We start from the raw sequence: 21,876 nt of genomic DNA on the forward strand, positions 1-21,876 counted from the left end.
CGCAGGCGACACTGGGCGGGACCCCCCCACTGGCCGTGCCCCTGCCCCAGCCCGCCCCGCCCCCGCCTTCATGGAGGCGGACTAACGAGAAGGGAACATACTACTTGGACCTGTCCGTCCTCTCCGATCTGGTGGATCTGGACCTGCTGGGCGTTGGCCAGGGCGTAGTGCAGGGCCTGTGGTGGGGGCTGTGGCATCTCACTGGCGGGGGGCGGTGTGCTCATCACGGTCTCTGCGGGGAAGCACAGAAGGCCTTAGCAACCAGCCAGAGGCAGACCAGACCAGCCGCGTGCCCGCCTCTGGGTTCCCTCCCTCCCCTGACCCACATCCCCACAGAGAGGGAAGGAAACCGCCCCTTCCTAGACTCTAGTCGACAAGTCCGGACGGAGGAGCCACGCGTTCGGTACGCATCATTAGTTCTAAGCGCTAGGGAATGGAGATTTCGGACCTGTGGACAGAAAGACCTGAAGGACTGACTATTCAGATACAGAGCATTCTCATCCATTTGTTAAATGAAGTGGCTCTGGATTTATCAGCAAAAATGAAAACAGGAATAAAGCTGATAATAGTCCGCTTTACACCAGCTGTAAGTAATACTCGTTCATGGATAATTAAACTCACTAGGGAGGAAGAAAATCCCCATCCACTTCTTTAAAGATACATTTCCAATAAAACTTTACTTCCTTTAATTCAAAATAGACACCGTGTTGACGTGTTGCATATTAATTTCAGTTCTAAGGATATCTTAATAGAATTTTCTTAAACACATAGAACATTAAGGCCTCCGAAAACCATTCTGATTTTGTGTGTACAATTTTCTGCAATTATGGTGGATTGATAGTAAGAAAATGTAAACACACATCACAGTAGGATGAGATTCAGTGAGAAGTGGATGGAAGGAGAAGAAAGAAAGATGTAAAATGTCTGCTTACCCAACAAAAGCTCTTTGTGTATTTTTTAACAGCTTAATGGTGGGCATTAAATTGACATGACATATACATTCCACTGAATAGGTTTGAAAAAGTAATATGGTATGTGAAAATGTTAACACCTGCATTATGTCAGAAGTTACATCTTTTTCTATTTCAAAGTATAATGAAAAATTTTAGCTGTCAACATTTTAAAATGTCAACTTAAAAATATGCATGGAAGAATACACATTTTTTTTTTAAGATTTTTTTATTTATTTGCGAGAGAGAGAATGAGAGACAGAGAGCATGAGAGGGAGGAGGGTCAGAGGGAGAAGCAGGCTCCCCGCTGAGCCGGGAGCCCGATGCGGGACTCGATCCCGGGACTCCAGGATCACGACCTGAGCCGAAGGCAGTTGCTTAACCAACTGAGCCACCCAGGCGCCCCAAGAATACACATTTTCTAACCTCTTAAAGACAGTATGCGACCAAAACATCTAAAGTCCACTCTGCTAGTCAGTAAGAATTACATAATCAAATAGGTTCCCCAATATTTCTGCTCTAGGGCTAATAAAAATCAACTGATCTTGCCATTCTCAAATGGTTCAAAGATACAGGAAGAACGGCAGTCCCCAAGGCTCTAAAGAAACCGCAGAAGACAGGACATGTGGGTATGAGATTCAAATTACTGAATCTCCCAATGAATCAGTGGCTCCCTACGGTCACTCAGTGGGAAGACCAGTTTAAATCCATGTCTCATAATCTGTGCTGACATCAAAGTCCGGTGCGGAACACCGTGCTGGTTCCTTGTCTGTGATCAAGGACGCTCGGGAGCTGGCAGTGCTGAGACTGCCCAAGGTTCCAGACCGCAGCGCCCGCGGCCAGAGCGCGCATCAGAAAGGCGGGCCGCTCTGAGGGCCCCCTCGTCTCCGCATCCAGAGGAGCGGTGGCTGCACACACAGAGGGCTGGTTCTCTGAAGTCCAAACGACTGGGCACTGCGCAGACAGCCGCGAGAGGCCCTCAGCTCACTGATGAGGCCTGCGGGGCGTGCGCAGCATCACCAGCAGGACATGCAGCCGTCTTCCACTCAAGCACATGCAAAAGTTCACGTGCTGTGGCCAGAGGGGAGTGTAAAACCAATGTTTTAACAAACCGACTTTGTGAGCATCCAGTCTTTGCTCACAGCAACAGCACTAATTCACCTTTAAACAGAGGAGCCTGGGCTCAGAATTTCCTTAATAGCACGTATTTGCAAGTTCTTTTTTTTTTTGTCTGCTAATTCAAAAGTAAACAAGGCAGACCCAGCTGGAATCAGTACCCATTCCAAATTGAGCCGAGAACGCAGGAATTGTCCTGGATTATTTCTGTCACCATCTCAGATTTGCCTTGGAAGACTGGGAGTACGCGTTCAGGGCAAGGACAGAAACCAGAGGCCCTCTAGCTAACCACCTCCTTTGCTTTATCCGATTTTAGTCAAGTACCCAGCACAATAAAATCAGAAACAATGACAGCAACAGAAATGTACAAAGCCGTGGACTTTTTAGGGGCACCTGGGTGGCGCAGTCAGTTAAGTGTCCAACTCTCGGTTTTGGCTCAGGTCGTGAGCTCAGGGTCCCAATCTCAGGGTCAAGGGATCGAGCTGCTCACCAGGCTCTGCACTCAGCATGGAGTCCGCTTAAGTTTCTCTCTCTCCATCTTCTCTCCCCCTCACCCCCGCTCTCATACTCAAGTAAGTAAATAAATCATTAAAAAAAAAAAAGCCACGTATTTTTTTAAAAGTTTGATAAAAGAAAAAAACACGTTTTGTGTTTGTCTCAGAAATTCAATTCCAGCGCTCAGCAGGAAGCCTATGGCTGAGAGCGGACTGTGCAGGAAGCGGCCCTTGTTGAGACTGGGGAGCAGGGGTGAGACTGGGTGTAGCAACGCAGAAACGCAGTCTCGGGCCTCCCTAGACACACACCGGGGCAGAGAGACCTCGGCGGAGGCGGCAAGGCTGTGTGGGACAGGGACAGCCCTGCCACCTGGGCACAGGTGTGGCATGCTCCTGAGGAAGGAGCCGGGACTCGGGCGGGCCCACAAGATGTGCCGCCGTGTCCTGTTGTGCGTCAATGGACATGGTCTATTCCAAACAGCACGTCCTGGGACCCTGGGCTCACGTCACCACATGCCAAGCCTGCCCAGGACACACGGGCACTGAACAGGTGCTCACATGGTGGCTACTCACCATCCCCAAGAGGACAACTGCACCAGAGAGTTACTCAAACCCAGAGCATCTTAGAAGAAATACTGACATATGTGTAAACAAAGAAACAACTGAAGAAACTCAACTCTCCTTAAACGGAATTACTGTCATTCAGTTGAAAGAAACACTAATAACTGGAAGAGAAACGAACAATTCCTAATAAATAAGCATAAAACGTCATAAATTCACCAAGCACACAACAGAGCTCAAACCTGAGTGGGTGGTAAAGACCACCCAGGTCTCCAATCGGAGTGAGAAGCAGGGTCAGGGTTGGCCGGCCCCACAACCCAACCACGGACCAGACGCAACCGCTCCCACAGCCCAGTGTGGTCCAGCTAGAGGGCATCACTTGCTACTTGGAAACACGGACTTGCAGGTCTGGACATACTAAATCTGAATCAGAACTAAACACAATTCCCCAGGGCCACGAGGCCTCGTGAGCAGCTCCGGAGACGGGCACGTGCTGTGTCCACGGAGAAAGCTCCATTCTGCCATTCCTCCTCGTGCATTCGGGACACGCGGGGAGGGCCAACTGTGGGTCCAGCTCTGTGCTCGGCCACCTGGACCCCAGGGTGAGGATGATAAAGCCTGTCCTGCCTGAAACCACCTCCATGAGCCCAGGTGCCGACGCCTGCCGTCCCAGGACCCAAAGAGGCAGCCTACTTCTTCAAGCAGTGGCCACTCCTGCGTGTCCCCCAGCGGCTACCTCCCTAAGTTCCCGAGACAGAACGGTTCATCCTAACAGAAAGGCCTAGATTCCTCACTAGGAGACTCTTCAGGGCAGCCGCTCACAGAAGCATGGCTTTGGGGCACAATGTGTGTGGCCACCTAACATCTTTGGGAACTACTGGCAAGTTACTCCCAAAACGACCGGAGTAAGGCTGCTTCCTGAGGTTGCCTCGCAAAGACAAAACCCTAAAGGATTTCCGGCGACCCGGTCACCCCTGTGCTTCAGAACAGGTGTTCCTGGCAGCCCTGACCGAGCTGCCCTGGGACCCAGACCCCAGCCGCAGTCAGGGCCTCAGGTTCTAGCAGCCGTCACCAAGGGCACCGCTGTGGAGACTTCGTTTTTAATGTTTTTGTTAAGATATTTTCAGATGTGCTGGGTGGAAAGCAATACTAAAATCACACTGTCGTTCCTAGCGAACATTTTCCTCGGGAAAAACCAGTCCTCCAACAATGCCTCAAAGGCGAGTCTAGAAGGTCCCCATTCTCTTGCGGGTAAGTGTAACTAACGTGCTACACTCACAACAGTAGTAACGGGCACCGCGAGTCCGCACGGGCCCCCCGTCCATCTGCCGTCCCCACACAAACCCCAGCGCTCGGCTCAACGAGCTCGGCTCGAGGACACAACACAGCTGCTCACCGCCGCAGCCGCCACCGTCCTGCTTTGAAACGCAAGCAGCGTCAGGACAACGCCGAGGCCCTGCTCTCCAAGCCCTCCGTCCAGAACACTCCCAGGGCGGCAGACCAGGCCCCCAGCGGCGGTCCTGAGGTAACTCACCCCGCAGGGGACGCACAGAACGGGGCTCCCGGTCACGGCGCTCTCACCGGCTGGCTCACTCTGGACGGCTCCCCCCGAGTCCCCCGGTGTGAACTCTGGGCCGCCAGACAAAGCATACCTGAAGCGCTGTACGAAGATGACGATGGTGTTCTCCTCGAGAAGCTCTTGACGGCCAGGCTCTGGCCTCGCTGTTTCCGTCGCCAGGCTGTCCGACACTTGGAGTCGATGCTCTGCTTGATTCGATACCAGTCAGATTCCGTGATTCCAAACTTGTAGAAGAGGTGACCTGAAAGCACACCCGAATTAAAGGACCGTGAGCCGCAGGCCTCCCCTTGCATCCTGGCTGTCTGGGAGACGCTCGAACACAGAAACGGGACGGGTCTGAGCGCCTCCCCCAGACACACCTGCGACCTTCTGAACTCTTTCCACTGGTTTAACTGGTATGCTGCTGACCGGTACACACGGCGACGAGCTGGGTGCTGGGCCCCCACAAGCCTCCAGGACGCCCACACTCAACTCTGTCTGCTCGCACTGCACACCGGGCACGTTATGTCCCGAATGCGGAGAACTGGGGCCCATGACTCTGTCGGAGCCCTGTTTCCAAGCCCCAGCTTGCCTCCTCCTGGGCCTCCGTGCCTGCAGCTGTCCCCCACTCTCCTAAGCCTTTGCTCAGACACGACCTCAGCGACCCTGCCCTTAACCAGCCCGTCGGACCCCGAGTCCCCCCACCTGCAGTGCCAGCCACCTCTCCAGCATCTCAGAGAACCGACATATTTACTGTGTTTGGTGTCCCAAGAGCCCCCACACCCGGGCACATGGCAGATGCCCCAGCACCAGCAGACTAAATGCTGGTCACAATTCATGTGATGATATTCTGCCGTCACCGCCCGAGTCTGAGGCTGGCTTCTGTGATTCGGTCTGGAGGAAAACTCCCAAAAGGCACGTAATTCTTCATTCCCGAGAGCCCTGCACACCCCGTGGGAGGGCATCTCCTCTGCTCCGCTGCTGGCCAGAGGTGCACACAGCCTTGCCACGGAGCACCTTACTGACGCCCACGTGTGTTCACCACTTCCACGACAGAGCCCTCTCAGGACATGCCACTCGGCATCCAGAGACCCCCCCCCATCAACGAGGAAATCGGGGATCAGGGAGGTCACCGAAGAGTGGCTGGCAGATAGAGACCCTCACTAGACACTTTACCTCTTCTCTGGGCCAAGTCAACAGAAAGACAGGACCACGAGCACTGGCAAGAAACACTCGTCAAGGGTGCCTAGGTGGCTCAGTCGGTTGGGCGACTGCCTTCGACTCAGGTCATGATCCTGGAGTCCCGGGATCGAGTCCCGCGTCGGGCTCCCTGCTTGGCGGGGAGTCTGCTTCTCCCTCTGACCCTCCCCCGCTCATGTTCTCTCTATCTCATTCTCTCTCTCAAATAAATAAATAAAAATCTTAAAAAAAAAGAAAAGAAACACTCGTCAATGTGGGGACCTCTTCTCAAGCCGGCTCGTGAAACTTTACTGATCAAAGGGAAAATGAACGGAATTCAGAATTTTAATAATAAAGAAATGGAGGTGAACAACAACCTGTTTTGACTGCTAGAAGAGCCGTGTTTACACTGTCTGCTGAGAGTTTAATTGACGCCTGATCCCTAAAACCTCCTCCCACCGAGACCCCCACGCAGAGATAATCACCAGACGGAGTGCTTCTTTTCCTAAATTCTATAGAAGTGTCAAGTTTCTTTTCTCTTGGAAAGACACTTCTTGGCTTTGCGTGTGCTTAAGACCAATCTGACTCTAAATATAACGACCAAAATTTCTGTAACCCAGACCAAAAGGAATTGGGCTGGGGAGCAGGATTTACAGAATCAGAAAGAAAAATAATCCAAGGTCATTTCAGCAGCACTTTGTAATCCTCATGCAGAAAAGGAAATACACATATGAAGTGGCCAATTCTTTGCTTTCTGATTTTCAGGTCTTCTCTAAAGTAACCACAGATCAGTAATCAATAATTACTGAGCAGTTGCCACGTGCCCCGTGTGACCTTGAGTGCGGGGCCGACTCACAATGTTCTGGGCTAGCTACCAACTCTGGTGACAGGAGCCCAGCGCCCGGCTGCAGTCACACAGTGGTGCTCTCCAAGACGAGGGAAAGCGGCAGCCACGGGCCTCAGAAGGCCCTCCAGGGACACGCTTCAGCAAGGAAGAATATTCTCCCCCGTCCCCCTGTCCTCACACCGTCACACTCAGGGAGAAACCTTCCCAAGGCCCCCAGGGATTAATGACACGGTCTGAAATTTTAGAAACTTGTTAGGAACAGAAATGAGTATCTACAACACACACAGGTGTATAAATCTAAGAAATAAGCAAAAATGTTAATATTTACATTCAACTCCGTAAAAACCGATTTGCCAGTTCAAATGTGGCTTACAGCCTTTGAAGAAAAAACACATTCCTACAGTTACACGTTATCCACTTCTAATCCTCCTAAAACCTCACGTTACATACTCCTTCCAACAGCCAGCCGCCAGGACCCCTGGTGGCACAGCCACCGTGTTCCCCCCCCCACCCGCCACACGGAAGGAGCCCAGTGGGCTTGGGGGCACGGGAGGAAGGCCGCCCAGGCCTCAGCTCTGCCCTCCGGAGCTTGTAAGGAGGCGGCCTGGGGACCTGAGGTCCTACAGGCCCGTGAAACCGCTGCTTCCTCTGACTTTCCCAAAAACTCATCCTTTCTGACAGCACTGAGCAACCTCAGCTTAATGGGCGGTGGAGGAGAAACCTTAATAATGAGGGATAGAAAACTTACTTTGAATTTAACTGTTTTTTCACACTGTTTTTTCACTTCTCTCTTACGTTAGCTGACGCTTCCAAGAAAACCTCATGAAGTAGGAATGCCAATCCCCGAGCTTCAGTTCCCGTCCGATTATCAGTTAGGAGTGAGAAACGGTCCTGAAATCCAGGCCTCCCGGCACCCAACCAAGCAGAGCAGAAGTGGCCACACAGACCCCGGGGCACCTCCCTCCCCGCTCTGCCCTGCACAGCGCCCGCCGGCCCGGGCACATGCAGGAGACCCGGGGTCTGCTCTCCTGGCCTCCCTCCACGAAGCTGCCACCACGGCTGCCCCAGGCAGGACACACAGCAGCTGGAAGGCCGCTCCCAGGGCACTGCCCCAGCACACGGGGTCCTCAGGCAGCCGTGGGGTTCGGGTCATCTGCAAGGAGAGCCACTTGTCCCCTCACCATCTTGGAGGACAGTGTTCAGCAGGCAAGCCCCTCAGCCGCCCCCCAAAAGACTGCCCCTCCGAGCCTGCTCCCACTGCGTCCCGGGCAAGCTGTCTGGCCACCCGCCAAAGATCCGAAGCTCCATCACCGTTCACCGCCTTCCCACTTCCCGGAACGCCCATCCTGACACTAGTGGTTCGAACCCTAAGACCAGACTCCCGGCTCTGCAACAGTGAGCCCCGCGGAGGGGCTGCGCCTCCCTGGGGGAAAAAGGAACAAAGCTGGTAATCTCACGTCCTTGGTGGGTGGCACGGGGCTTATCGTACACAGAGGAATGAAAAACACTATCACTGTTAACGTAATCTCAAGTTCAAGGACAAAGAAAAGCAGAAAACTGAGTGCCAGAAATTTATTTCCTAAACCGAGTCTTGATAATGACTGACCCAGAAAAGCAGCAGGATCTTCGGCCCCCGAGTGAGGGGCACCAGCCAGAGTGTCTCCATGCACCGTGTGTATCTGGTGTCCCGGCCTCAGAGCCGGGGAGCCCCACCCCCCAAGCAGGAGAAGCTCCCCGACAGCGGAGAAGCACGAAGGGAGAAGAGCCTGAGGGCCTCCCCACGGCCCTGTGTCCGGGTGACCTGTGAGCAAGGGCACCACCTGTCTCTCAGCTGTGCCGAGCAGCCCGCCTCCCAGCCCCGCAGCATTCCCAAACCCACGTGCCGGGTACCCCCAGAGAAGCTGTGTGAGGCACCACTACATTTGGTTAGCAAGTCCCAAAGGACCCCGGCCCTAGGCACTGGGAACTGTCCCCCAAAATGCATGTCCTCCCCCGGACCTCAGAATGTGACCTGCCCTGGAGACAGGGTCTCTGCAGATGTGATTAAGATGAGGTCACACGAGGAGCACCGTGGGCTCTCAGTCCAACATGACTGGTGTCCTTATAAGGACGGAAGAGAAACATCCCCCAGGGAGGGGACAGGCGAGTGCCAACACAGGCAGCGAGGGGAGCGGCGCCGGCACAGACGCCCAGGCACCAGCAGAAGCTGGGAGGGGCAGAGAGTCACCCCGGCCCTCCGGAGGGAGCGTGGCGCTGCCCACACGGTGGGTGCAGACTTCCAGCCTCCGGGGCTGACAGGTAAGCCCCCCAGGGTGCCACGCTTGTTGCAGCCACCCCGGGGCGTTCCTGCGGCTCACGTGGGCCTGCGCTCACAGGTAAGAGCCGGCCGGCCTCTGTGCCACTGCCGCGCCCTCACGGAACAGCGCCTTCTCTCGCGGCGGCTGACGGCACACAACTGCTGACTGCAGTCCTCTGCGAGAGCAGGACTCGAATCTGGGCCAAGGGCTCGGGGGCCTCACGGGATCTCCCCTCCACGTCTGCAGGCTTCCCAGATGCCTTCCGAGGGCCGGGGCTGTCCAACCGAACGTGCTTTCATCCCCTTCCTGGCAGCTGCCACCGCTTAACAGCCCGTCCAGCTCTAAGGACAGGCTGCTGGGACCCGCGACCGTGAACCCAAGAACAACGGCCATATTCTCAACTCGAGGGGAGAAAATCAAGTGCTTGCATTCTTGGGTGACATCCCTCAGGAAAATGTTACCAATTTGTAAAGTTACGGTGATGTGCTTACCTACGCATCGAGCACACAAACTACATGGTCAACTTACCCAAATCTGGGGGAAGCCGTCACTCCTCGGGAGCCGGAAAGAAGCGCACACCCGGAAAAGCAAACGCGCTCCTCGTGGAATAGCTTACGCCCCATTTCTCCCTCTCAGAAGACCCTCCTTCCTCATGAAAAAGGCAGTTCTTAGAAACCCAGCCTACGGTACGTTTCAAAATGCTAATTTTTTCCCCAGTGAGACTGGGACAGGAGTGGGGGAGACGACATCACCAGGGGGCCACAGGCGCTACCCGGCAGCCCTGGGGGGCCGCTCTCCGCGTAGGAGCGAGGGGCAAGGGCACCGGCCCGGAGTCCCACGCTTCGCACTCCGAAGTCGTGACTCAAACCCGCTCCTGCCTGTGCTTCCTCACCCCAGGACCCTGCTACTCGGGGCTTCAGGGAAGCTGCAGGCAAGGGTGTGTGCGACCGGACGGGGGGCTCCGCTCTCCTGCCCAGGCCCCTGACAGCCGCTCCCTGCTTCCAGATGGAGACGCCGGACGCCACCTACTGTGAATGTCACGTCCTGACGGCCCCTGCTGTCGAGGACACAGCAGCCTGTCCACGGTAAAGCCACCGAGCGCCACCACAGGCACAACTCTCACCAGCGCAGCGGGCCCCGACCCAGCACCCTTCTGCTCCCTTTGCCGGGAGACTGCGGGCACAGGGCGCACACGGCGAAGGGGCAGGTAGGCCGCAAGCTCGGAGCCACCGTTAGACAGCCCATGCCAGGGCACCGGCTGCTACCCGCTGCCGCGACTGCCCGCCTGCCCTCTCAACCGCGGCCTGACTGGAGGGATGGAAGCTCGGGGAGGGCAGGCCCCGCTTCCTGGGGAGCGCTCCCTGTGGACAGTCCCGCTCGGTTCCCGTGATCTCCTTTCTAAAAGACACGTCTTCGTTCTTTGCAAACTGCGCCTGAGAGAGCAAATGTGCGCACTCTGGGTCAGGAACCCCGCCACTTCAAGGACCCACAGGCCTTGCCCCGTGTGGGAAAGAAACAGGGCCAAGTTTGGCTGCTCACACAAGGCAGTTGTCCAGAGCAGCTCCCCACCAGCCCCCGGACAGCCTGCCTCCCAGAACCCTTGTGCCCTCCCTGGGCCCCCACGAGAATCTCCCGCCAACACACTCACAGGGCCCTGGCACTTGGCTGCAATGCAAATACAGCCGTTCAGCTCGTAGCTCCGCCGAGCATGCAAGTAAATGAGTCACCTGCTACACAGAAAGTGGACGGTCTTCCACAGCGCACAGCGATAATGCTGATCCTCTGAGTTTCTGTTCAGCCAGGCCTTGCTCTTGTGTCCAGAATCCGTGGACTCTGTCTGCGCCCCGCTGCTTCCACTGTGCAGACCTGGGCTGTACCCCCACTTTAGTCTCCCAACACAGCCCCGCTAAGACACCGCCCGTCCTTCAGTCTCCCTGAAGACTGCCCAAGACCTTCCCTCCCCAGAGCTCGGTTTCAAAGCCGGCGCTACGCACGCATCTCGGGGGGACCGGTCACCGTGGGGGCAGACGCCGGCGCTCTTCCATCCCCCAGGAGCGCACGGCCAGAGGCCTCCTAGGGGGGCTGCAGCACCCGCGGGGCGTTACCTGCCGGGGGCTTCGGCCCAGTTGGCACAGTGCACAGGGTGCCATGGCTAGTGAGCACAGCCAGCAGGCCCAACTGCTCCAGGGCCGGGGGGCCACGCCCTGAAACCCGCAGAGCCCGGGGAAACCGATGCTCCCTTGCTGAGCCACTAGGAGAGATGCTCAGCTCACGCTTCCCCGATGGAGGAGGGCTCGCAGGTGGGCCGACCGGCCCACACACAGAAACAGGACTGGGCTGTCTGCTCAATGCAGCATGTTCCCCCACACGGACTCCCTGGGCTCCAGTACGTCGGCCCCATCACCGTGTGCTTCTGTCAGAGCACCACCCTGCCTGGCTTCCCCACCCCCTCTCCAGAACCTTCTCCAAGCCGCTGCCTAAGGACCCCGTGTCCCAGCCCATGTGCAGGGAGCCCCTACTCCTTGGACTGATGCTCTGAGCTATGTCTCCAAATGAGAGGCAACCACCCTCCAGCTTCCGGTTCTAGGAGCCCCCAACTCTCCACGGGAAGAGCCGCCCGCCCCCCAGAGCCCATCGCGCCCACGCTGTCAGGGCCGTGGCCATTCACAAACACCTGACCGCACGCGGAGACTCTCGCTCATCTCCACACACCTCCCGCACGGGGCGGCCTGTCAACATACAACCGCGTGCCCTCAGGCTGCATGCACAGCACGTGCCTCCTCCACAGGCCCGAGCGGCGCATCCCAGCCGGCCTCACGCTCCAGAGCAGGGCTGACAGATGGTGGCAGCCCACCGCCTGCGTTTCAAAATCACGTTCTGTTGGAACACAGCCAGGCCTGTCTGTCTTGTCTCTGGCTGCTTCCAGAGCTGAGCGGTCACAAGAGACGCGGTGGCCCACGGAGTCAGACATGTCTACTGCTGTGGCCTCCTCGCAAAAACGTTCATCCCTGAACCGCTGTCCCCACCCAAGGGGCTCCTGCCAGCTGCTCACATGAACAGTCCCTCAGAAGAGACCCGAGAGGAACCTCAGGATCTGGGATAGACCCCCCGCCCCCCAGCAGATCAGATGGGCACAGCAGAACGCCCGGGGCCACAAAATGGGGACACCAGGATGACGAGCCACTCTAGTGTGAGCAGGGAGCTGGGTTCGTGCCTCAGCAACTGCCAGAAATCTCTGCAGTCAGTAGGAAACCCTCAGTTTTAATCAAAACTCAGCGTAAGTGGCCACATAAAAAAATATTCCTGCTAGTTTACAATAATTACGGGAAAAGCCAGCCTCTCTCTGTTCCTGACAGAAGGCTCACGGACCAACGTCAAGAGAGTTTCTTGTGACAAACAAGGCTCTTTCCGACGGGACAGCGCCCTTCTCTGCTCTGAGACGGTGACCTCGGGGTGACTCACTTTCCCCCTTTTGCTAGATCAGACTTAAACTTGATATTCAACCATAGTGGGTCTCCTGAACCTGGGTCTCACACAGTGCTACCCGGCCCTCGTGTTAGAGTCTGTCTGCTTCGTGTCACTCCCGGAGGCAGACCGGCTCTGTGGAGTGGACAAGCCCAGGGGTGACAGGCACGCGGGTGCTACTGCGAAGGTCGTGGGCCACCTGCACTCCTGAAATGTCACCAACAGGATACAGGGATGACTGATTTGACTGTGGGGCACTCTGCAAAGAGGAGGAAAGCCAAAAGGCTGTGGGGACATCAGGACCAGGACCATGAGACCTGCTGGCCACGGTCGGGGAGCTCGGCCCACAAATAGGCAGCCCTGTCTGAAAGGGAGGAGGCGCGCGGCACCCTGCTCGTGCCACAGGGAAGCCCAGGAAAGGCCGCGGTCAGCGGAGGGCAGAGGTCGGCTCTGGCTCTGCCCCTCCCCGGCCTCCAGAGCGGCCTGAGGACCGGTGAGGCCAGGGTCTGAAAGGGCCGCGCCCCCCGTGTCTTTCCCACAGCAGGACCAGCGGCACTTACTAAGGGAGATGCTCCAGCCCCGAGCGCAGGTCCGGACTCAGCCCCGAATCGCCACCTTGTAGGACCCCGACCTCTGACCAGGCACCAAGGGAGGGGCGGGAAAGAGGAGGGCCACACTTACACCGGATGCCGTAGATGGTGAGGGGGTCGAGCTGCTTCTTGCCGTGCTTGCCCTGGCCCGAGAGGTTGGACACGGCCTGCACCTCCCGATGGAAGAGGTAGTCCAGCAGTGTCAGCGCCATCTTCTCAGCAGTGCGGCAGTTGGTACTGATGTGCAGCATGTCGGACGGGATGATGGCGCAGCGCACCCGCATCTCGGGGTTGTTCTCGTCGCCCAGCCACGTGCCGTTGGGGTAGTCCTCTGCGAGAGAGAAGAGGCGGTCTCAGCTAAGCGCACGAACCCGAGTGCCCGGCGCGCAGCTCAAATACGCTCCACGGAGGCCGCCGGCGAACTGCTCCCCCAACTCCCAAAACGTGGCCGGGAGCACGGGGGCGACCCCCAGGGACACAAAGGACATGTGATGAACAGAAACCAGCGCATCGTTCCCACAAGGGCCACCTTGGCTTCCACCGACCCGTCTCAGAGGGATGCACGGAGCCTGGAAACACTCTTCTGCTTTCCAGACCGGCTTCCACGGGCGAGGCTTGCCTCGCTAACTCGGCGAAAAGTAAATGGAAGGCAGAGCGCCCTGCCCTGCTGGCCAGTCTGCGGCCAGGGAGACAGGCCTGTCCACGGCCCTCACAAGTCTGGTAACAGAAGGCCCTGCAGGGCCAGCCGAGGATGCTGCCCACACCCCCCAAACGGGCCTGTGTGTCCAAGGAGGCAACACCAAACGAGCGCTAGCCTCAAACAACAGATTCTCTTCACAACTTATGAAAACTGGGTTTGTTTCCAGTTTGCCGGCATCTGGACGGGCAGCAAACAAGGGTGGTCTCGGAGTACTAGAGTCAGGGACTGGGGAGGCTCCTTCAGGTCCTGACCCTGAATCTGGAGGCCCTCAGCAGCAGGACGGCCACACGGACAGCATCTGCCTCTGGGACCACGAGAACCCACACACAACTCTGTCACTCAAGCCTCCCCTCGGAACCGCTCTGAGAAAAGCACTTGGAAGCCAGGCACGTCCTGAGGGAGACAGGGGATTTCGGTGGCGTGGCCCCGCACGGACAGAGGGCTCCAGGGGTGTGCTGACGGGCCCATACTGTCCTTCTCGCTGCAGAGTCCTTCCCTGAGGACAGGAGTCTCCCCTGTCCTGCTCTGTGGACCCCTCCCCGCCCTGCTCCCCTCCCTCCTTTGACCTCTCAGAGGCACTGGGAAGTCTCAGTTGAAAGCACCTTCTAACTTCCGGCTCAGAGCACTGTCATCTCTTTGCTGGTCTTGTGACCCTTCGCTCCCTGCGCACGTGCCTTCCCTAACCGTGAGAAATGCACCATCTGTCCTTCTAAAATCTCGAACGTACTACTTACAGAATGAAAACCCCCCAGCCTTGCTTGACTGCAGGAGCAGGGTACCCAGGAGCAGCAGGGTCGCCAAGGGGCTGCGTGCTCTGTGGGCATGGACCCCTCATCCTTGAACTTGTCTGGAAACAGGCGCTGGTCCACAGGGTGCCACACGCACCGGCCACTTTTAGAGTCAGTCTTCCAGGTCTCCTTTGTCTAGCTGCCTAGTCTAATCTCTGGCCATTTCCCAAAGGAGAACATTCTGGGAGGAGGGCCTCCTGTGCAAGCAACTCCAGGCTCTGCCTCTGCAAACTGAAAATCACGACATGCCCCAAACTTTGGCTTTCTCAAGGGTGACATCAAATGCAAACACCCAGAGCTCAGCGTTCGGGTGGGGAAGGATCCCCACACTCTCTGCCTTCGGCAGGGCCACAGCGATGATCGTGAGACAGGCACAACGCTGACATGCAGAGAGAAGGGGGCAGGCAGTGGCGCGGAAGAAACCTCTCTACCCGGGGCGTGCTGGCCGCAGATCCACGGGCACCTCGCCAGCTCCCCGTGGGAGACGGGGAGGACACCGTGAGGTGGAGACCACGCTCACAGCCAGCCCCTGGCTTCCAAGCAAGGCCCGGAGCGAGGGGCGTGGCTTTGCTTGACCACGGAGGACCACGGATTCCATCTCCGTGTAACAGCCTCCAGCCGTCGGAGTGGCCCAGTCTGCATATGAAAGGGCTCCGTGGTCGTCAAACAAACAAACAGCAACTCAGAGGAGTCTCAACCTCTGGCAGAAGGAAACTCCACTTAGGATCACAAACCAAGAGAACCATCAGTTCCGCTAGGAAACTTGGCCGCTTCCCCACCCATCTCTTCTGACACTGCCCCCAGGGAAGGTGTGAGAGCATCGCAGCGTGAAGAGGCCACCGCGGGAGAGCAGGGGCGCTAGCACGGAGAGATGAGACCTCCCCTGCGTGGCTGGGTGTGAGAGAGACACCAGCTTTCTGTCAAGTGCGCTGCTAGGTCACGCCATGGCCAGGCCATCCCGGCTTCAAGGTCGTGAGAGCACGAGCTTTATTTTGAAATGTCGAGATGTTTACATTCCGATCTCCGCGCACAGGAAGAGGTCCCCACAAAGGGGCGGCCAGCCGTGCCCTGCTTTGCCAAAGGCCTGGAGCAGAGCAAGTAGCTAGCCCATCTGTGACTCACACAACCTGCCCCCTTCACGGGGAGCCTCTCCCGGTTGAGCTTCCCGAATCATGAGATCTGCATGAACATCAGGCGAGGCTCAGCAGCCCCGTCAAGATGACCACGTTGCCCATTAGGGGCCGACTGGCGGTTGGGAGTACTGCTTAGGGGGTTTGAGGCTACGCTCCCAGCTTTAGCTAAGGACAGAAAACAAATCACCAATCTGATTTTTGCGACTGAGAATAAGCCACGAGGAAGCACTACCACTTCTGAGAAACATCAGGCCTTTACGAGTGAAGAGATGGTGCCATGAGCACATGGCTCCGTAGACGTGTGTTTCTGAACGTCAGCTACTACTACGTTTAGCCTACGTAAAGAAAAACAAAACGGACGAGTGATCTAAATGCAGATGTGGGGCGGGGTGCCTGGGTGGCTCAGATGGTTAAGCGTCTGCCTTCGGCTCAGGCCATGATCCCGGGGTCCTGGGATCGAGTCCCGCGTCGGGCTCCCTGCTGGGCGGGGAGCCTGCTTCTCTCCCTCTGCCTCTGCCTCTCTCTCTCTGACTTTCATGAATAAATAAAAAATAAATAAAAATAAAAATAAATAAATAAATAAATAAATAAATAAATAAATGCAGATGTGGGGGGACTTGCGGGGGCTGTCTCCAGGTCCTATCTGGACTGTCAAAACAGCTCCAACCTCTAGAGTATTTACTGATTTATCTACAAATACTTACTGGGCAATTCTATGCCAGGCACTGGGTCTAATGCTCAGGATGTGAACCCTCAGTGAACCCAGTCTTCAGTACACCACACAGAGTGGAAAGACTTCCCTCCACCTGCCGCAGTCAAGCCACAAAGCAAGTAGGGGAAGGAGGAAGGAAGGACAAAGGAGTGACCCCATCTGTGCTGAGAACTGACGGGTAGGGGACATGTGTGTTGGGGGGGTGAGAGAGGACACACATGGCCACTGATGTGGCTACTCAGCAGTCCAAGAAGAACCAGGACTCACGGCGCTGAAACCTTCCCCATTCCCTTACCAATCGCTGCTGGTTTCACTGTGAATATGTGCAATCAGACCGAAGGCGGTGTCACCGACACCAAGCAGCATCTCCGGACCTAAGTATTTGAACAGGAGGATCCCTGTGAGCCCGCGGGGAAGGGTGGCAGCACCTGAGCCAGGAGGGGCTCGGGCCAGCGCAGCACCTGCTTCCCCGACCACCACGGACATGGCACGTGGGCCAGCACAAGGGCTTAACTGCCAAAGATCGCTTCTCGGGAATAAGAAGTAACCTAACTGTGCTGAGCAAGCTCCCAGTTTACACGGTATTTTTTTTTTTTTTTTAGCGTTTTATTTATTTATTCATGAGAGTCACAGAGAGAGAGAGGCAGAGGGAGAAGCAGGCTCCCCGCCTAGCAGGGAGCCTGATGCGGGACTCGATCCCAGGACCCTGGGTTCATGACCTGAGCCGAAGGCAGACGCTTAACCATCTGAGCCACCCAGGCGCCCCTACACGGTATTTTTAAAGCAGTGTAAACACTGGACAGGGGCTCAGTATTATTTCAGGAGATGCTGCTCCCCCCAAAAAGTACATTAGTCTAAAACTTAATTCCAAACAGTGAGTCCACATTTTGTCAAACCCATTCTGAGACGGTGTACCTGGAGTGCACAGGACAAGGATGGATGACGGCCCCTAGCCCTGAGAACCAGCTTGCCACCCAGGCTGCCCTGGCCCCCCGCCTCAGGGAAGTGTCTTCCTCCACCAAAGCCCAGCTGTCCAGGCCACGAGGTCTCCTGCCGGCTCCACTGCCCCACGAACCAGACCCTTCAGCATGGGGGCTTCTGACAGCCACATGCCTCTGCCAGGAGCACCTCACCTTGTCAAACCCCGTGCTCTGTCCCTGGAGCCGACACAGTGACACACAAGGGAAAAGGCCATTCTTCCGAACGTCACCCGCTAGAGAGCCTCACAGTTCCAGGAACAATGGAAACGCCAGCAAACGGACACTGAGACATTCCATTCATGTGGACGCAGAAGCCAAATGTGCAAATGCAAGTGCTTTCAACCTGATTCCCCAGGAAGGATAAAGTGATTTCATCTATGTGAAGGCAAAGTGTCAGTGAACAAACTGACAAGTGACCGTTAAACCTCATTGTCTTCACGTCAAAAATAATCATCAGTAAGACGGGTCTCTGCCAAGGAGCTGCAGAACATGGAAGGCACTATGTGAGCCAAGACAGTGTCCTCCCTCCGCTGATGACGCCCCAACAGGAGCAGGGGAATCAGGAAACAGTGTCCGTGGACGCTGCCGGGCCATCCCCTCACCACGCCAACCAAGCAAGCTGGCTTCCACGTCCAGCTAGGGCCCTGCTCTGTGCTGATGCCGGCCTATAGACAAAAAGAGCCTGTCCCCCGTGCCAAGCACATGGGCTTCTGGAAATGTTACCAGAATCTTCTGGAGGATGAAAGATGAGAGTTCAAACTCCTCTTTTTTTTTTTTTTTAAAGATTTTATTTATTTATTTGAGAGAGAGAATGAGAGAGAGAGAGCACATGAGAGGGGGGAGGGTCAGAGGGAGAAGCATACTCCCTGCCGAGCAGGGACCCCGATGCGGGACTCGATCCCGGGACTCCAGGATCATGACCTGAGCCGAAGGCAGTCACCTAACCAACTGAGCCACCCAGGTGCCCATCAGTTCAAACTCCTATAGTATTATTTCAGGAGATGCTGCTCCCCCCAAAAAGTACATTAGTCTAAAAATTAACTTTCCTTAGCCTCCATCTCCTTATCATTCCTGAAAGTAATGGTTTAAATTTCTCTGGTAATGTGGGAAATTATCCAGAAATTTTACTCCAATGAAGCACTTCAAAATTTTACAAGGCATTTTCTGACCTGTTTACAACTGATTCGTCCCTAGATGCCCTGTGAGTGACAGGTGCGCGCTCATCTCCAGAGTAAGAAGTCAAGCAAGGACAAGAACCACAGCCTGAGTAACGGTGACCAACAAAGAGATGAAAAATCCTTGCTGTGGAAGTGGGGGACCTGTCCCAGCGGGAGAGGGGACCGGGGCTTCTGCCATCGCCATCTGCAGTCTGGCAGGAGACGGACGGGCAGTGCCTCCATGACCCCGAGGCAAGAGAACAGGACCGCCAGAGACACTCAGGTGCCCGTCCAGCACGGGCTCGTGGGGCTGACCTGCCGGTTCAGGCCTGCTCCCCTTGGACGGACTCAGCCCTAACTCACTTCCAACCTGGGAGCAAGAACCCAGGCTGGCCTCCAGCTTCTCACCAGTGACAATGAATCATGTCTTTTAAGTGGGAAACAAGTTGAAACACCTTCTCACAATAAATATTTGAGAAATTCACCTTTTGACCATTCAGAAAGCATGTATTTATTTTACTAAAATAGCTTGGTCAGTTTGGGCATCTGACACAACAGACAGACTCTACTGGCCTTATTTAAAAACTACCAGATTGTAAGAAAAATAAACTTAACCTTCTACTCCAATTATTTAAACCTTCAGTGAAATTAACTAGCACTTCTGAAAACCTTAAGAAAGGCCCTTCAGCAGTAACTTGAGTTTTCTTACCCTGGAAACCCTTTCATACAACTATCCGTTCTGAGGGTCTCTTTCAGTGCCGGGAAGATGACAGGAGCAGGGGGGAGCAGCAAGACGGCAGCGGCAGGCAGGCGACAGTAAACGGAGAAGGGCCACCGGCGTCCTACGCCCCCTCAGCACTCGCTGGCGCACACGGAGGCCAATGTGCCCGAGACCACCACGCGCAATCCCTCGGACAGCGGCAGGCCCGGGGCCCAGGCTCGCGCAAATCTCTCTTCCCAGACAGCACGGACTCAGCACCAACCATGCGCCACGACTTCACAGGCCGAACTGCAGCTCGGGGGCTCCCTGCTCAGCCGCCTCCGTCCAGGGGCGTCACGACTCACGCCACTGCCGCACATACCTGTGCGTGACCTCGGAGGGGCAAGGGGGACAGTCTAGCAGGTTGACAGCTACTCCAGATGCCATGTCGCTCCAACCAAGCCTAACTCACCGTCTCGCCTCTTTCCAAAGATGACAAGGCTTTGCCCGTGGGGTCCTACCCGCCAGCCACCAGAAACGTCTCAGTCACGGCATCCCCTGTGTCCGTAGCTCCGAGGGAGGGAAGGGCTCCCTGGAACGTGCTGCTCAGACAGGCGTGTGGGTCCCACTCTGCTCCCAGGGGCCCCACACACCCACTGCGCCGCCCATCACAGCGTGTCTCTGCTGGCTGGTGCTGACATTCCACGTACTCAGCTCTCCACAGTCGTGGGAGGTGAGCAGGGAACAAACTGAAAGAAGCCAACACTCTCTGACCCACTAGGGCTCCAGGCTGGTTCAAAGACTCGGAACACGGTGCCAGGTCCACAACACAGCAAACTTCACGGTCAAGCTCGTTCAAGGGCGGCTTCCGCCATCTCCGGCAAGTCTTCAGAGAACAGATTACGGGCATGACCGGTCGGGCTGTATTTTCCAACTATACCAAAAATTAACTTTCATCTGGCTTCTGTAAAAGCTGCCCAAACTGTTGATCAATTTCAAAAGCAATATACTGCATAAAATGGAAGAAATGGCTCCCAACAGGAATGGTATTGCAGGGTAAATCCCTACAGAATTCACAGAGCAGGCAAACGTGGGCCAGCCCCTAGCAGCCTTCAGGCCGCATTACCTTACATGTGCATCGTGACTCAGTGTCTCTAGGCCCAGGACAAGGACTGACTACACCCGCAGATAATGAATTTCTTCCACCTGAAGCAAAGAATAAGAATTCTGTGTGTAGGAGTGCCTGGGTGGCTCAGTCGGTCGAGCATCCAACTCGGTTTTGGCTCAGGTCATGATCTCAGGGTTGTGAGATCGAGCCCCGCATCGGGCTCCACGCTCAGCAAAGAATCTGCTTGAGTTTCTTTCTCCCTCTGCCTCTGCCCCTTCCCCTGCCCCCCCCCCCCCCCCGCCGCATGTGTCTGTGTATGCCCACACATGCGTGCACTCTCTCTCTCTTAAATAAATAAAATCTTAAAAAAAAAAAGAATTCTGTGTGTAACACATGGAACAGTTTTTTTTTAAGATTTTATTTATTAGAGACAGAGAGCGCGTGCACGCGCACAAGCAGGCGGAGCAGCAGAGGCAGAGGGAGAAGCAGGCTCCCCGCCAAGCAGGGAGCCCGACGCGGGGCTCGATCCCAGGACCCTGGGACCGTGACCTGAGCCGAAGGCAGACGCTTCACTGATAGAGCCCCCCAGGCGCCCCTATATATGGAACAGTTGATCGTTGTGCTACCTAGAATTATCTGTCCCATAAAAGAATCGTGTGCCAGGATGCTCCAGGATCCTGGAGCCTATTCTGACATAAAAAGAAAGCAACACTTGTCACAACTTGTCAGCTGTGGCCATCTGCTAAACTTCTATGAACAGCACATACAGATGTCTCAAAAGAATCTTCATCCCCACCACGAGTCAGTGGATATTTAATGAACACTCGGCATAAGAAGAGGGGCCAGAAAGATCTAAGGAGAAGGGATAGCCACAGCAGGCCCCAAACAGTGCAAACGGCCACACGCACAGAGGACGGCAGTGGGTGCCAGGCGGCCCCAACAGGTCATCCTTCCTGCAAAACCAGGGGTTCTATGATCATGTGAAACCAAACTGGAGAATTTCAAATCTGTGAAATTGACATTCCACAAACTACAAATTACAGAGATTTCAATTTAGAAATGGTACATTCTACCATTTTCTTTCAAAATGCTTTTTTGGAATGGACGATTTTGGGGGGTTTTTTGTTGTTGAGTGGGAAGTCAACAATTCTATTATAAAAATTTTTACCCCAGACACTCAAGCCTTTCTTAAAGTGAAAAAAAGATTCTACTCGAGCATCCCTGAAGCAGTCTGTGTGTCGGCCATGAGCCCGAGTTCCCCGTGAGAGGTGGGAGACGGACACTACAGTCTCACCGTGTCTGGACCCCACGATCCCATCCTGCCCCAGTCACCCCCTACCCTTCTGCACGTCTGACAGCGGTGGGGGCTGCAGTTTAACTTGGGTGCACATTCTTCTGCTTCTACGTTTCTTTGCTATCCAAGCTCAGCAGCAGGCCCGTCCCCAGAGCCTCCAGATGAAAGCCCAGCACAGGCAACGCCCTGACATGGGCTCTGTGAGACCCTGGGCAGCAGCCTGTGCCCTCAGGGCTGATGCCACAGA

The 21,876-nt window shown here is 55.7% G+C and overlaps 1 protein-coding gene across 1 annotated transcript in view; it reads right to left on the reverse strand.

Annotated features, from left to right (window-relative positions):
- Positions 1-21,876, reverse strand: part of BANP (BTG3 associated nuclear protein) — an 86,959-nt gene that overhangs the window by 31,083 nt on the left and 34,000 nt on the right. The window contains exons 7-9 of the mRNA XM_035024628.1: positions 13,149-13,388; positions 4,774-4,941; positions 102-232 (exon numbers count right to left, since the gene is read on the reverse strand). Coding sequence (XP_034880519.1) covers positions 102-232; positions 4,774-4,941; positions 13,149-13,388 — 539 coding nt within the window. The remainder of the gene's footprint in view (positions 1-101; positions 233-4,773; positions 4,942-13,148; positions 13,389-21,876) is intronic.

Source organism: Mirounga leonina, unplaced genomic scaffold (genome assembly GCF_011800145.1).
Source record: "Mirounga leonina isolate KUSES-001 unplaced genomic scaffold, KU_Mleo_1.0 Mir_180, whole genome shotgun sequence".
Classification (NCBI taxonomy): domain Eukaryota; kingdom Metazoa; phylum Chordata; class Mammalia; order Carnivora; family Phocidae; genus Mirounga; species Mirounga leonina.